Source organism: Grammomys surdaster, unplaced genomic scaffold (assembly GCF_004785775.1).
Source record: "Grammomys surdaster isolate TR1022 unplaced genomic scaffold, NIH_TR_1.0 125985, whole genome shotgun sequence".
In the NCBI taxonomy this organism is placed as follows: Eukaryota; Metazoa; Chordata; class Mammalia; order Rodentia; family Muridae; genus Grammomys; species Grammomys surdaster.
Window position 1 is genome coordinate 4,275,052 of NW_021620801.1, and position 17,135 is coordinate 4,292,186.

The 17,135-nt window shown below is 37.7% G+C and overlaps 2 protein-coding genes across 2 annotated transcripts in view; one reads left to right on the top strand and one right to left on the bottom strand.

Moving 5' to 3' along the window:
• Nucleotides 1–17,135, top strand: part of Rb1 (RB transcriptional corepressor 1) — a 136,368-nt gene that overhangs the window by 86,468 nt on the left and 32,765 nt on the right. The gene's annotated exons all lie outside the window — the stretch shown is intronic.
• On the bottom strand, nt 5,775–7,627 carry Lpar6 (lysophosphatidic acid receptor 6). The gene has a single exon (XM_028754222.1). It carries the CDS (start codon nt 6,976–6,978, stop codon nt 5,944–5,946), a length of 1,035 nt encoding a protein of 344 aa, XP_028610055.1. The 5' UTR covers nt 6,979–7,627; the 3' UTR covers nt 5,775–5,943.

The window sequence follows — 17,135 nt, forward strand, 5'->3', positions numbered from 1 at the left end:
GTTTTAATGGCTATAACAGAATAGAACAGATCATGATACAAAGAACACATACAGCAAAGTCCTTTCAGGGAGATGGGAGCTTCAGCTTCTAAGCAAATACAGGAGTTGTCATGGCTGGAAGAATTTTCTAGAGTACCAGCTAGTATTTATCACAGTGATCTGTGAGTCTTATACAAACCCAGGTTACAGATTGTTGGGTACAACCCCAAAGTTTCCAGGTTGGAGTTCAAGAATTTGTGACTCTAACATGTTTGTAAATGGTGGTGGTGGTGGTGGTGGTGGTGGTGGTGGTGGTGGTGGTGGTGGTGGTCTGAAAACATGAAGTCCTTGGACCCTTGTCTCAGGGAGCCCTGCCAGTCTGTCAGGAGCTTGCAAGTGTATCTGCCCCTCTGCTGGTAAATCAGAAGTATGCAGAGTTTGGGCTGGATTAATTATTGTGCAGTGCATAATCTATACCATAGAAATAGTTCTAGTCTAACTGTGGGAATTGTCCTCATAAACCCGTTGCAAGCTGTGAATATCATAAGTCAGAAATGCCTTTGATGCCATTAACCTACAGAGTAACTTGTTTGGCCTATCCTGAAGTAGCTGCCAAGAAGCTTGTGACTCTGTTGCTGCCTTGTATTGAAGAGATATCATGGAACATATTACTGACTGGGAAAAGATAAACATTCAGTTTGAAGTACATTTTCCATGTAATGTATACTACTTTTATGCTATTATTAAAAAGCAAGTGAGCATATTGTAAGTCAGGGACCATCTATACATGCCTGACCCGCCAACCTTCAAATTTTGTATAGATATAAACACCCAGGCATGCAGTTTCCTATTGATGTCAAACAGAGAATCTGAGCAGGAACAGCCACACTGAGACTTCTGTAACAGATCTGAGTGTGCTAGGAGTACACAGGTCATTTTTCCTGTGGAGAAAATACAAGAAACGTCTGTTCTATTGAATTAGGTTACATTGCTTCTTATCTTTATATCAAGGAGTACTTGGTTTATTTTCTGTCTATTCTTCTCTCCAAGAAAAATCAGAGTGGGAAGGGGTCAGAATCAAGGAAAGAGTATAATAATATTAACGGAGGAAACTTTTCTACAGCTGTTGATAACATAGAGGCTTCATAGAGTCAGAAGAGGCCCACTTAGTATGCTAAGCATGATGAAGAGCATACATCTGGTCAGATCAGAGTTAAGTTACGGAGAATGTTAAAAATGATTTATGGAGAGTGAAATGCAATCATCATTGTAATTGTCATCAAGAACATTGAATATTTGACAGTCTTGTATTCTTTATCAGGCATAAGGACAAACAAATTTTAGACATAGACTGACTTGAAAGGTATATTTTTTGTGTATCTTTTTTGACATGAAGTTACTAGAGAGTATACTTTAGAAAAATGAGAAAGGGACCCTAAGAAGAGAATATTGTAGATCATAAGAAAATGAAACTGTTGTGGTATAGAAAAAAAAAGGAGGGAGAAAAAAAGGATACAGCTATTCTAGGAAATAGATGATCTGGGCAAGAACGACATAATAAAGGTGAGGGGTACACATACCACACAGGAGTGGTCAGAGGATTATTTTGCAGAATGGTTTTGCCCTCTACCTTTATGTGGGTTTCAGGGACCCACCTCGGGGATCCTCAGGCTTACATGAGAAGTTTTATAACCTCACTAATCCAACCTACAACCCCTAAACTCTGTGTGTGTGTGTGTGTGTGTGTGTGTGTGTGTGTGTGTGTGTGTGTAGAGAGAGAGAGAGAGAGAGAGAATGAATACATAAGGTATTTATTAGAACCACATGAATTAATACTCAGGTACTACTTAAGCAAAGGTAAGGGGAAGAGTTTTTCTGGAGTTAACTTCCTATTTTTTTTTTTTTTAATAATTGATTTGTTGACTTGTGATAATCTTTCTTTTATTTGAAAAAGTGTGCCGGGCGGTGGTGGCGCACGCCTTTAATCCCAGCACTTGGGAGGCAGAGGCAGGTGGATCTCTGAGTTCGAGAGTTCGAGGCTAGCCTGGTCTACAGAGTGAGTTCCAGGACAGCCAGGGCTCCACAGAGAAACCCTGTCTCGAAAAAACCAAAAAAAAACCAAAAAAAAAAAAAAAAAAAAAAGAAAAAGTGTTAGGGCCTAGAAAGAAGGCTCAGAGGTTAAGAGAACACACTGCTTTTCCAGAGAACCCAAGATCAGTTCACAGTATCCATGCTGGGTGCTTAGAATCACCTGTAACACCAAACAGAGCCCCCAGGGTCTAAACCACCAGCCTGGAAGCACTTAGGGAGGGACCCATGGTTCCAGCTGTATATGCAAGGGAGGATGGTCCTGTCAGGTATAGGTGGGGGAGGAGATCCTTGGTCCCATGAAGGCTGGACGCCGTGTGTGGGGTAGGGAGGTGGGAGTGGGGGGGTAGGTGGGGGCACATCCTCATAGAAGCAGGAGAAGGGGGGATGCGATAGGGGGTTCCGGGGAGGGGGGGAAATGGGGTAAGGGGATAACATCTGAAATGTAAATAAAATGTCCAATAAAAATAAATAAATTAGAAAAAAAACAAAGATAGAATCACTTGTGTAACTGCAGCTTTAGGGGATCTAAAATATATATACACACGCACAGACACACACACAGAGAGAGAGAGAGAGAGAGAGAGAGAGAGAGAGAGAGAGAGAGAGAGAGAGAGAGAGAGAGAGAACGAACACAATACTAAAAATCCATCTTTGAAAAATAGTAGATGAGTAAAAATGGTAAGATAAAATAGAAATTTAGGTTTATACTTATATGAAAATATATAAATTGTCTCTAGAAAATATTGTTGGTTGATCCATATTGTCAATCATCAAGTAATTATCAATTTAAATGTGTTCTATACCCATAAGTTCTTTGATTATTCCTTTTGAATTTTGAACATTTCAGAAGTCATGTTACCAATGGGTAATTCAGTTCTCAAGGTACTTTAAAAGAACTTTTAAAAAACAGATTATTTTATTATTACTTTGAAATATTGTCCTTATGTAAGCACTTTTTATAACATGGTTTCCATCGAAAAACTCATTTATAGTGAAAAATAGTGGGTCTTATCTTCCTTCCATCTGGAGTTGGAAGGCCTGTAGTCGTTAAAAAAGTTTGGTTGCTGAGAAAGTAGCAAAGATTCTTCTACGCATTAATAATTTAATGAATGTCAAAAGATAAAAGTTCATTGTGGTTCTACAGCATATAACCAAAGCCATTTTCTGTAGCTGTTTCATCCACAACTTAGTTTTTCTACATTGAAAGTATGAACTCTGCTTCATTTTCTGTTCTATGTTTCCTGGTTGAGTGGCCAATTTCTTTAATGATCAATACTTATAATTAGGATTTATACTTCAAATTTATTGTTACTATTTTGAATGTAAATATTAAGCCTTGCTCAGAACCTTGATAGTATCTTGATTTTCTTTATTTTTCTGTGGAAAGACAATGAACAACATACATATTAAATTTGGAGCCAGTTTTTAGGGTGCCATAAAGCTTTCTTCCATGACAATACTCTGATCTTCCTGTTCTTTGAAGTAAGGTAGTGTAAGAAGATGGCTTCTATCATCTGTTCCTCTATGAAGATGTTGAAAACTGTTTGGGGAGGGGCAGGAATGGGAGGATTGATACTATCATTTTAAAGTAATAAAAAGTTAGAGTCTCAGTGCTTTCATATGTTTGTGAGTGAAGGGGAAATAAAAACCCTAAAATATATAATTTACCTCACATTTCATCACTCACAAAGGAAAATAACACAAATTCTGTTGTGATACTTTTTTGTCCAGATAGGTAAGGTTTACTTAATATTTTAAATTTCTTTGTCAGTCATGTTGAGTATTAAACCCAGGGTCTTTTACATACAGTTAAGCTCTATACTCCAGGGCTGTATCACCTGCCCTTAGTATTTGTTCCAGATGAGAAAATTACAACTTTTTAATCTGTTGTGACATTTTGTTAAGAATCATATAAAAGTTGCCCAGTGGTGGCACATGCCTTTAATCCCTGCACTCAGGAGGCAAAGGCAGGTAGATCTCTTGAGTTCAAAGACAGCCTAATCTACAGAGCCAAGTTCCAGGGCATCAAAGTTTACCAAAAATAAAAGAATTTTACAAAACTTTTGACTCATGTATGTTGTTCAGACAAGGGCAATAAGAACTCCTTCATTGAGTCTAGTAGTCAGTTATATGATGACTGTCTTTCTAGTATTTTAAGGTTAAGACTCATGCCTTGAGATCTCCCTTAGGGTTTTCTCATGACCCCTGAGCATGGAAAGTTCAGAAAAATGCAGATCTCCATGATCCTTTCCTCTTGATCAATAGACTGCTAGCTGCTTTCCAACTCAACAGTGTATATCCAAGGTTGCTAAACGCATTTCATTCTTTGGGGTAATATCATTCTACAGGAACCTATAGAACAACTGAAGTAAACTTCACAGTGTGTGTGCGTATTTGTATATATGTGTTTGACATATATATATGTGTGTGTGTGTGTGTGTGTGTGTGATATACATACTTCTCTTAGGATATGCTTATTTTCTTCATTAGTTTGTTTTTTGTTAAAGATTTATTTTCCTTTAGTTTTACCTAAAACTAAAAAACCATTTGTGTGCTATGTATTACAAAGAAACTTATCTAAAATAGTAAATGATTATGATTAAGAAATGATTATGATTTGTCAAAAATCATTGCAGCCCAAACTCAGAAAAAAGTAAATTTATGTATTATAAAATATATGTTCATACTGGATTCAAGATTAACCTGTTCTACCATACAGGCTAACTCAGAATTCAACTATATATTATTTTCTTTAAAATTAAAACTTTGGAAAATGCCTTGAATTAGGAGAGAGTATGTTGGAAAATGAAAGTTTTTGTGTAGCTAGTACTTTTCTCTGTCTCAGAGGCATGCCTTTGTCTGTTTTGTACAATGAAAATGTAATTGTGCTTAGTTATTTGTTCTTCTAGGTTCATTGCTCTCTATGTAAGGAACTATGTCCTTACTTAATACATTTAACATTTTAACAGTTTTTTTCCACTTGAAATAACATTTTCAGTCACTTAGTAGTTGACCTAAAGTGAGAGAGGAAAAGAAGTAAAAAAATACCTTGGCTACGTATCACATTTTAAAAACTCATGCACTTCACTGTCCTGGTAATTTCTAGACCAACATTATTGAACATACAAGTTTTTGTTGTACTTTCAAAATAAACATCTGGCAACATTTTTAAAATAATTTACCTAGCAAGATAGCATTTTATTAGTTTCCTTACTTTAAATTTGTATACTATATATCATTTTGAAATTGGGTGTTGCAGCCAGAATATAAATCAAAATAGTAATTTCAAAATATACTGTATAGTTAGACACCTTTTTTTTTTTTTAAAGGAATTGTCTACAAAGATACAATGTCATGCAGAAAACTGCAGTATTCTTTTGGAGGAAATGCTCTAAAAATGTTTTACTATTTAAAATTGGTTTTCTTCCTTGTTTACAGTTTAAGCCATGATAAGTACTTTTAATCTGAAATAAAATAGAAGTGAAATATATTTAGTAAACTGTCACTTAAACAACATCTGGGTTCAGTATAAAACCTTTTAACAGATTTTTGAATAAATCATTTTGTGAAATACAAAATTTTAAAAGTACAGATAGCACATTATTTAAATCATAGTTGCTTTTAGACCTTAACTTTGGAGGGTTTTTTTTTTTTTTTTTTGAGGAAAAGAACATGTTAAAGTGGTTCAAAAAAGTAAAATGGAGTGCATACAAGAATAGAATAAACTTTAATGTTTAACACAACAGACACAAAGTTCCTTTAAAAACACATAACCATCCTCATGTTAATTTTCTGTTGGAGCTGGAGAGAGAGTTCCCAAGAACAGTTTTCACAGTTGAACACGGAGCAGTCCCAGTGGCATAGTCAGGCAGCTTATATTGCAGATTCATTATCAAATATTTTACTTTTTAAGGTCTGTAGATTGTGTTGGATAAAATTCTCGGTGCCCTGAACTTCAGAGAACCTGGAGTCACTTCTTCTAACAGACCAGTTTTTCATTTTTATTGAATTCTGAATTGTGTCTGAAGTGAAGTAGTAAACAATGGGGTCAAAGCAACAGTTGGAGACAGCAATGCAGAGAGTGATCGGGTACATCGTCCTCACTGCAGCTACCACAGAGCAGTTAACAAAGGTCTGCGTCCTCATGAGCGAGTACAGAATGAGATTGATGTTGTAGGGCACAAAACAGAAACAGAAGATGACCAAGTGGACAAAAATCATTTTTAAAACCTTAGTTTTGTTCATTTTGCTTCTACTTAATGTAACAGGTTTATTTAAAGTTCTTAGCACCACACTAGAACAAGTTACGTTCAAAATAAGGGGGATAAAAAACCCCACTATTTCAATGAAAATCACAATCCTGGAGAGATAAGTTTTCCACGTGGCTGCTGGAAAGTTCTCAAAGCAGGCTTCTGAGGTATTGTTACCCTGAGAGTGGGTCGACTGAAAGAAAACTGCAGGCGCGCTTCCTCCCATCACGGTGAACCACACCGCAGTGCAAACAATCTTTGCATTTCGTTTAGTTCTTAAAGTCTTTGACTTAAATGGGTAGACAATTGCCAGAAATCGATCTACACTGATACAGGTTAAGAACAGAATGCTTCCATACATATTGGTGTAAAACAGCATTACTGAAATCTTACAGAGCAGATCTCCAAATGGCCAATTCCGTGTTGCAAAGTAAAAAATCCGAAATGGCAAAGTAAAGACGAAAAGTAAATCTGACATTGCCAGGTTAATCATGTATGTTGTAGTTTCATTTCTCACTTTGAGGGCACAGATGAAAATATATATCGCAACACAGTTGGATATCAGCCCAAGCACAAACACCATGCTGAACATGCACCCATACAAAGTGTACTTAAAGGAGTCGTCATAAGGGCAGTGGGAGCCATTGGAGCTTACCATTGTCGGGCAGTACAGCTTACAGGAGTCCTTTTGTCTGCAGTGATCGCCTTTGGTATTCAGATGTGGTCACAGCAACAGCCAATTTATTTGCAAATTATTTGTTTCTTTTCCTGTTCTTACAAATGCTTTCTTCTCTGAACTCTTCAAAGGAAACATGAAATGTGTTGCTTAAAAGTTTCTAGTAGATTCTTCAGGAAAATAGTCTGGTTTTCTGGTCTAGAAAATCCATGAGTCCGGAGTATAGTTAACTGACAGAAAATGCAGTCAAGGAAGCCAACCCATAAAGCTGCAAGCTTAAGGAAAAACTGTTCCAAGTTGAACACGACCAGTCCTCATATAAACTTGTACTTCGGCCGTCAAGGTGAATATTCCAAAATTAAAATGTCTTTACGTTCAGAATGTTAGCCATAAGTTGCCAGTCTTGCTTCAGTCTTTAAACACTTGCCGTCCTTCGTCCTCTTCGTCCGTACTTCTTCCTTCTTTTTATTCTCAGACTTCGTATTTCTACATTGATTCCAGATGGCGATAGGCAGTCTTTTAGAGGATCTCAGATAAATTCCTAAGCATGTTAGCTCTTGCTGAATGGAGGCCTTTCCGAGGTTGCCAGCTGTATTGTGAGATGGGCTGTCTCTGAAGTGAGCAAGTAAGGCTTCCCAGATTTGTAATATGACATCACAGGAAGAAGAGGCTGGGTTTGGACAAAGGAAGGCTTCAACCCAGTTGTTTGCAGTTCCTTTAATCTGATAATGTGTCTGCTGGGAATGTACCTAGGAGGCTTGCAAATGGTCACTGGCTGTCCAGCTGAGTTGAGCGTTAACTCTTTTTATGCCAAAATGCTTTCTGGGGATTCTGACAACTTCTAAGTGGTTTGTTTTGCTTTAGTTAGTAACAACTAAGAGAAAGAAAGAAGTACATCAGCATAAGGCAGGTTCTTTCCTACTGCTTTTGTAGTTGGAATCGTACCTTCTTTAAAGACATAAAATGCAGATGGATGCATGTTTAGAAATTGAAATTCTTAGCGATGAGTTTTTAAAGAACTGTTTAATCACTGAAGACAGAACCTTAAGAGTTTATATAAAGGCTTTGACTGAGGCAAGCAGTCCTGCTAATCTTAGTATCTGGTTGTTTTTTTTTTTTAATTGCTCTTCAACATTTAACTTAATTGGCATGATTGTGAGTAGCTTTAATCCTAGATCTCTTAGGTTTTGATAAATAAGGTTCTAACATTTTTCTTTCAAACTAGTTTTCTAGAGCTATTTCAATTTTTAATACATCAAAGACTACATTAAGTATGTTTATTTTTTCCCTGGAGGATTATAGCTCAATAGTGAGAACAGTACCCTAAAATGTTTGCTTTTTAGTGCAGTATGATCATTTTTGCCCACAACTTAAGCATAATGAGAAAATGTACTTTGTGAGAGGGGCTTTCCCCCTTCTAAGTTGATTGACATATCTTAGAGCCGAGAATCAGAGTTCTACTGCTTGCCTCCGCTTAGGTTCATGAGTTTTAGTCTCATCTCCTCCACTGCGCCCTCAGCTTCCTCACATGTTGGCTGTGTGCTGGGACATATTTCAGATCTTACTTTCATCTCTAAATTTGGGGCTAAAACTCTTCATTTGGGATCTGTGAAGACATTTAAGGGCACGTTCTCTATAGAACCTCTGCTTTAAGTATTAAGGTGTGCTCATGTGGTCTACACCTTTTAAATTTGAATTACTCTAATGCTCATCAGCCTTTGATGGTGAATTGTAATCTTTTTGTTGTTTTGATTAGGAATTCATCTGTGATTAAATAATACAGTATTACAGGCCATAAGATTGAGGGTCTGAATTTCTTTGCATTGGTTTAATGCAAACCATTGCAAACCTATAGCCCAGCCTACCATACCTTAGGCTTACCCAGTGAGCCATTTCTCTAGCCCACCCATTGTTTTCAGTAATGCGTATTTCTGGTTTGCTACTGATCAATTTTGTTTTGCCTCTTCATTTTCACTGCCACATTGTAAAATATACTCAGGCACTTTATCTCCTAATTACTAGTCTTGCTGTCTTTCAGTTACTTTCTGCCAACCTATTCACTTATTCTCTTGTTTCCAAGAAGAATTTAAAGGGAATTACAATATTCAAAATAAAAATACTGGGCCTGGAGAGGTGATTCAGTGGTTAAGAGCATCTCTATTCCTGCAGTGGACCCAGGATTAATTCTCAGCACCCACATTGGGTGGTTTGCAAACACTCATAACTCCAATTCCAGCCTCTTCTGGCCACATCAGATGTGAATATGATATACATGCATACATGCAGGCCAGCAGTTATACATATAAAAATAAATAAATAGATCTTTAAAATACATAAGTAAAATATACTGTCAGTTGATTTTTAGGATGTTGTGATATGTAGATTATACCTTAGTACAAAAGAGTTATAAAGGAAAGTCTGTGTAAAGGGTTAATAATTTGCTGGGCGTGGTAGTACATGCCTTTAATCCTTGTACCTAGATGGGCATGCTGGAAAGATGGCTCAGCAGTTAGGAGTACTTCCTGCTCTTTCAGATGGTCGGCACCCCACAAGGCAGCTCACTACTGTCTGTAACTCCAGTCCCACGATATCCAATACCCATTTCTGTCTCTACAGGCGCTGCATGCGCCTAGTGCACAAACATACAAGAAGGCAAAATACTCATACAGGAAAAAAAAAAAAAAACTTTAAAGAAGAGTTACTACTTTAAGATCTGAGGGCTGGAATGTCACTCCATGTTGGAGCTCCACCCTCAGCATGCAGGAGGCCCTGTGCTAGCTAAGTCTCCAGCATCCCAGCAAATGATTAAATGAAAAATGAGAAGCGTAAGCAACACCATTCTAAACAAATTCATTCTAAAAATTATTCAGTTTAAATGCAATAAATGTTAGTGAAAAATAAAATCTTAAATAATAAATTATTTATACAGTGGTAAAATAAAAACCATATGGTAGTCTGAGACACAAAGGAAGCTATGTGATGACAGGAATCTGATACATTTTATTTTAAAAATGTATATGTGTTGCCTCTATGTAATAAACAGAAGCAGAAGAGTATCTAGGAAAGTCCTTTTTGTCTCTCAAATATCCATGTATGTGCTTTCTTGTTGACAAAAATACTTAGTTACAAAAGGACATTTCTTGTTAGCTTTGTTTTAGGAAAAGCACCAAATGTCAAACAGTGATTCTGGCTAAACATATCAGTTGGTAGATTAACGGCATGGTTCAGTGCTAGAGTAAAGCTTAACATTTTAGTGCCAAGAGTCTGACTCCATTGACCCTGAAATCTCCTTCCTTGGGTCCTGGTTTCATCATACCTTTCTGAGACTCTGAAACACCATGACTCAAAACATATAAGAAACAGATCTGAAAGAGGATCTGCGAGCCTTGCTAGCTGTTCTCCAAAAATACCTGCATATAATCTCTGAAATTTGAAATTTTTTCTCTATAGAAAAATCTAAAAAGAAACTAGACTATCCGTTTACTAGTATAAATTCTTTATGTGTGAATAAAGAATTGTGCTGTAGGCAATAAAAGGAGACTATATATCCTTTTCTAAGCTGGGGGAGTATGAAAGTGCAGTGAGAAGAGCTTCTAGTAGAGAACTAGGCACTTCCTTTCCTGTACTGTCCCTTTATTCCTGTGGGGAGTCTGGCTCCCTGGCAGTTAAAGAAAGGAATTAGGCTCTACAAAGTTCCCTTCCTGCTTCTTATTTGCTTCAGATTCCTTGAATTCTTTGAATGTTTAAGGGGCCACATTTGCTTTCTCACTCTTTGGTATCAGGAAGTCACTTTTTAACCTTAATGTTTAAGAATTTGTAATTTTGAAACTAGTCTGGACAAGAAATGTGTACCACAAAGAGGAAGAGGTAGCAAGAGGAAAAAAATTGTGTAAGAGAAAGAATAAATGGGCCAAGTAGAAGTTCTTATTATACCCAGTAAATCAGCAGGAGCTACATTCTTACAGGGAAAGGCAGACTCATTCCAGCACTCCTAATCCCAGCCAGTTAATTTAGAGAGACCTTGGTAGAACCACAGGAAGTCTGAAGCAGAGATGGGGGGGAGGAGCTGAACCAAGAGATAGCAGTAAGGAAGGGCCCTGGCCTTTAAGAGGGTGATGACCTCTCTGCACCACCAGCCTCCCTACCCCCCCCACACACACACCCCCCACAGACCTTGAGGCTTTGAGGTCTCTGGGGGGGAGGGGGACAGTCTGGTGGTTTGTGTCTCTAATTTCAGCATGCCACTGGCTAAGGTAGGAAGATGGAATGTTTGAAAGCAGCCTAGGGGCTACATACTCAGTTCAAGGAACTACACAGGCGATCGTCTTGTCTCAGAAAGCGGAGGAGCTTCTCCAAGCGTGTCTTGAAAGCTCTAGAGCCAGTGTTCACAATAATTAGTCCTTGTGTAGTCCCATTAGTACAATCCAAATAGCTTTCACGTCTAAACATACAGAAGATTATTTATTCTTTGAGGAATACTAAATAATCTAGTCCCACCCTAAATTCTTAAAAGAGTAGTACAGGGAATGCCTTGGAACATAAGGGTTTATTTGATAATGAAATTCTAGTAAATGATGACAGAATGGGTTGCAGCTTTCAGAAATGTCTTTTAACTACTTTGGAAGAAGTAAATAGTGGAAAGACCGATTAAACTAGATTCTTAGTGACCTGGTTTTTAATCTTTGGTACTAAAAATCCAACTTTTATCAAGTAATTTAATTTCTGTTATAGTTTTGAAAGTTGTAAAAAGGCAATATTGAATTAGATCTCTAAAATCACTTTTATCTTAGCTTTCTGTTTTAAAATTTCAAAAAGAAAAATTGCAAATGAAGAAACTTGAATTTAGAGTTATGATTTCTGAGGATTGCACAGTGGGTGGAGGATGGCAAGCCCAAACTGAAATAGGCCCTCACTTTATAAGTACTGAACCCAGTTAGTTCCTTATATATGTTTGTCAAGTGAAAAAAATACATTCTGTACATGCATAATGGAAATAAATTTTGAAATAAAAGGATTTTTGGTTCTTAAATTTGGACTTTTACTTTGGACAAAATCTATCCTAACTAGGCCCTTCTGTCTTAATAGATGGTTTTTAGAACAAAATGAAGTGAAATAAATTTTGATTTAAAAACACATACACACCAAAAAACCAAAAAAACAAAAACAAAAAATCTAATATAAATGCAGTAAGCCACAGTATCCTAATCTTTCAGATACAGGTTAAGTTGTGAGATGACAGAGCAGTGAGCTTCTTTTCATTACTGTTTAGTGAGCAGATAAAAGTTCCTGTGCTTCATGCATGCCAGAAGAAATGGCCCTAAGAGACGCCATGTATGAACTCTGTTAGTTGTGATCACGGGTTACAGAAGCCAGTCTTAGAGTAGACAGAGACTCGCCTTATGAGGAGGACTGAGTATGTGAGTTACTGAGCACCTCACACATTGGACTAGTTAGAACGCTCTAATGTTATAATAGAACTTCATCTAGAAGCTGAGAGCAGACTGCTTAAGCATTACAGAGTGCTAGCCTGTTATTCCCACCCCCTCCCCCATTAAGTTCAATTGCTTAAGTCAATCACAGAAGAAGCCATTTGTGAGAAACAAATTCTTCAGCCGTGGTTGTTTATTGCTAGAGCTGGAACTGCAATCCTAGTTCCTTGGCATATCATATAGCCTCCAATTGTTCTTTTTCCTGATAGAGAATTGGAAATTTAGATCAAAGCTCAAGTAAAGAATACACAGAGAAATCATGTCTCCAAATAACAGAAAGGAAAAAAAAAGAGCTGTAAATTATAAAAGAAAACTCATTTAGAACAACAATAGCAAAATACTTCAGGAGTGAAGCTAAAAGACATACTGGGATGTCGGAAATCCAAAGCAGGCTGCACTCTGACTAAAGGACACTCCGGTAGGTGGGAGACAGTTGTCATGCAGTGAATCTCTAAGTAAAATGCCGCTCTAAAAATTCAAGTAGGCTTTTAGTACATGTCCTTTAACTTAGTTCACCTCTTAAAAATGTATGCAGTTATATAATCTATCTGTTTCATTTCTAAGACAAAGTTTTCTCCCCTCCTAATTTGTGTTGAATACTAATACCTTAATCTAAACCTACTAAACTATGAATTATCAGACTCTTAATAAGTCAAAAGTAGAATCTTGTCTACTTTGCAATTTATTGTAAGTTGAACTAAGAATTGGACCCTAAAGATCTGGAATCTGGAGTAGTTTAATGTAATTTGAGCATTTCAGGTCAGCGGAGACAGGAACTGGGCATTCTCTGCATCTCTGTAATCCCAGCACTTAAGAAGTGGAAGCAGAGAATTGAAGCTCAGAGTCATCCTTTGCTGCATAATGAGTTTAAAGCCAGCTTGGGCTGCATGAGACTCTCACAAAAAAGAAAAAGAGAGAGAGAGAGAGAGAGAGAGACAGAGAGAGACAGAGAGAGACAGAGAGAGACAGAGAGAAAAGAAAGGGCATATATTTAAATGGTTACTGAGGGAAAAAGGTAGACATTTACTATTCTTTATAGCAAAACAAACTCTGATTATGTCAGTAATTTCAATAAAGTACTCTCTTAAAAAGTGACTTCTGGGGCCCAGAGAGAAGGCTCAAGCTTAGAATCACTCATTCTTCCAAAGGACCTGATTTGGATTTGTTAGAACTCACTGTCATCAGAAACTCCATTTCCAGGGATGATACTAACTTCTGACCTCTGAGAGCACTAAACATGCATGTGGTTCACCTATATACATGCAGGCAAAAACATTCATACATAGAATAAAGCTGGAGTGTGGAGTGTAGAGGAATTTTATTCCAGCAACATGGCTACTCTGGCTGGAATACAGACATGCCCTTAGTACACATCATTAATACCAGACAATGAAGGTAAAGTTAGTTTGTAGAAGGAAGCAGCCAAACCAGGCAGTGTTGGTGTATACCTTTAATCCCAGCACTTGGGAGGCAAAGGCAGGTGGATTTCTGAGTTTGAGGCCAGCCAGAGGTCTACAGAATGAGCTCCAGGACAGCCAGGGCTATACAGAAAAACCTTGTCTCAAAAAATAAAAAAAATAAAATAAAAAATAAAAATAAAAAAAAAGAAGGAAGCAGCCATGTTTGAAAGTGTTGTCCAGTTGAGTGGCAAAGTAACAAATCAGAGAAAGATTTGACAGAATAGGATAAGCCTGACTCTCGAGAAGAGAGAGGAAAAATACATTAATGGAGGGAGCAGTGCAGAGAGGAGGCAGTTGTACTGGGAGAGTTAGAAAGTCAGAGAGACAGAGAGAAGAGAGAAAAGAGAAGAGAGAGAGGTTGCAGAGAGAACAAGCCTGAGAAGGAGAAGAGCCAGAAGATCAGAACAGATTGTTAGAGTTAGTTTGAGGCCACAAAGAGCAATTCGGAAACCAAGAGGAAGCCAGGTTCAATCAGTTAGCATAGAGAGGAGTTTGAGCCAGAACAGCTATTAAACCAGTTAGCCAGATCTCAGACAGAACTAGAGAGAATGAGTTTATTCAGCAGTAAGTCTCAAGAAGCTGGAAACAGTTTAGGCCTAGATTAGAATGTATGGAGGCTAGACGTTTCCAGGACTAGGCCTAGGTTAGCAAATACAGGCAAGTAAGCTTCAGAGATGACAATTACACCAGACAAATAAAAGATACTCTTACACTGAGGAGACAACTCATCCTTAAGAGCACTGACTGCTTTTCCAGACCACCCAGGTTTGATTCCTAGCACCCACAGGGCAGTTTACAACCATCTGTAACTCTAGTTCCAGGAATATAGTGCCCTCTTCTGGCCTCTGTGGGCACCAGGCACACAGGCAAACAAAACAACACCATACACAGAAAATCATAATAAAAAAATTTAAAGACTTCACAAAAGTTGGGGGAAGAGCAGTACAATTTAAAAAATAGAAACGTGGCTCAGTGTAGGACAGTGGTGGAACTCTTGCCTAGCCAGTGTGTCAGCCTGGATCCAATCTTCACTAAAAGGCTGGAGACATGGCTGAGTGATTATAGTACTTACTACTCTTCCACCACACCCTAGTTCAATTCCCAGCACTTACATCAGGTGGCTCACTTCTGCTTATAACTTCAGTTTCAAGGATCTGATACTGTCTTCTGACCTCTGTGGACACAGTCACATATAAATAAAAATAAAATTTACCAAAAAAATAAATAAAAATAGGGCTAAGTGTTATATAAAGTGTGAAGTCCTTAAGGAAAGATTCAGCTTTAACCAGATAGTTTTGTTAGTCTCACCATGCAATGGAAGAATAGGTGACCATACTATGTTTTATATAATATTCAAAAGGAACATTTTTCTTTTAAATTATTTTTAAGATTATAATTATAACAAATTATAATATAAAACAAAAAACAGAGAGAGTCTAAATAAGCATGTCACTTTATCCTTAAGAGTAGTTTTTAGTACCCAAATATAGAATTTTTATCTTTAAAAGTTTTTACCTCCAAAAATGAAAGTGAGAGAATATTGCATTTTTAGATAGATGATATGTTTTTAAGATCTAATTTTGTGAACTCTGTTGCAGGTATAATTAAGACCAGAAACATAACTTGGCTTTAGGCATTTGGGCTTTTAATCCACTTAGACTCAGGGAAAGAGATTAGCTCTTTACAGATAGGAGCACTCCCAGGTCTAGGAGTGTTGGTGAGGCTCTGAGTCACTGGTCATCCCAAGTCATAGCCAAAGGCCCCGGAGCACTTTTATTAGTCTGACACTACAATTACCTTAATCAACAGATTCCAATTCTTAGGAAACACGAGGGTTTCCTATCAATAGCAGAAGTTGCCAGCAAGGCCTCAGACAGGCTAAAAACAAAGGAGCGGAAGGAGAGATGCTGCCAGAGCCTGGCCTTTTGTTGTTTCAGTTAAACAGAAGTGGGCCCTTTGACCTGACCAATAAAGGCTGCAGGTTGTTGTCCTGATCGCATACATAGGAAAACAGGACGTGTACTTAAAAAGTCTTTCCTGCCTGGCTAGGGGCATTGCTCAGTGTCCAAGGCCCCATCCCCAGCACCATAAAATAACAAAACAAAAAATAACTTTTCCTGCTTATGCTCTCCTCATCTGTTCACTGATTTTGTTTATTCAACATCAGTTGACTCAGTGCCAGTAGTGTGCCTGCTGCTTTTCCAGGTGCTGGGAGCAACACTGAAGAAAACAAAGTCTGATTCTGTATTGGGGGTGGGGTCAGCAAGTAAACATTTTGTGGACGTGTAAAAACCACTTTTACTGTTCATGAAGAAAGCTCAGAAACAGCTTTGTGGCCAAGGGAAAGTTGGAACAGACGTAAAATAAAACTGTGGTTTATGCATATCTCAGGAAATTAACTTTAGCTGGCCTATCACTGAAAGGCTGTTCCAATTTTTCAGTTTTCTCTGATAAATTCATCCAGTTTCTCTTCTAAATATTTTCACAGCAATTTGAAATTTCTAGCACAAGTTTGTTTTGTTTTGTTTTGAGACAGGGTTTTTCTGTAGTGGGCCAGGCTGCCCTTGAACTCAGAGATTCACCTACCCCTGCCTCCTTAGTGCTGGGAATAAAGGTGGCACCACACCTCTGGCTGGAAATTTGTTTTGTTTTGTTTTGTTTTGTTTTGTTTTGTTTTGTTTTCTGAGACAAGGTTTCTCTGTGTAGCTCTGGCTGTCCTTGTTTACGCTGTGGACCAGGCTGGCCTCAAACTCAGATATTTTCCTCCGTGCTGGGATTAAAGGCTGCACCACCATTGCCCAGCAGAAAATTTTAAATAGCATTTCCACTTGATAAATTCAGCATATCTACTTCAGAGTTCTGTTTTAAATGACATCTCATAAATGAAGAAAAGCCCTTACAATGTTCATCAAACTATTAATACTTCAAAGAAGTGAATTCCAGGACACTCAGGGCTATGTAGAGACCCCCTTTCCCCTTACCATCACCCTACAAATCACTCAATGTTAATAGTTTCATTACAAGTCAGATCTCTCGTGACTTCTCCCTGCTTAATTATTAAGTTTTTCTCTTTTGCTCTTTGCTGATTTGGCTATACTCCATTGCCCCAAGATACTCCACTGTGATCTGTGCACAATTTCCCTGACACCAGCATCATTTATAGCATTTATTAACTATATTCTGTCCCAAC

Coding starts and splice junctions, on each gene's coding strand:
- Lpar6 (XM_028754222.1), bottom strand. CDS start 6,978: ATGGTAAGCTCCAATGGCTCCCACTGCCCTTATGACGACTCCTTTAAG.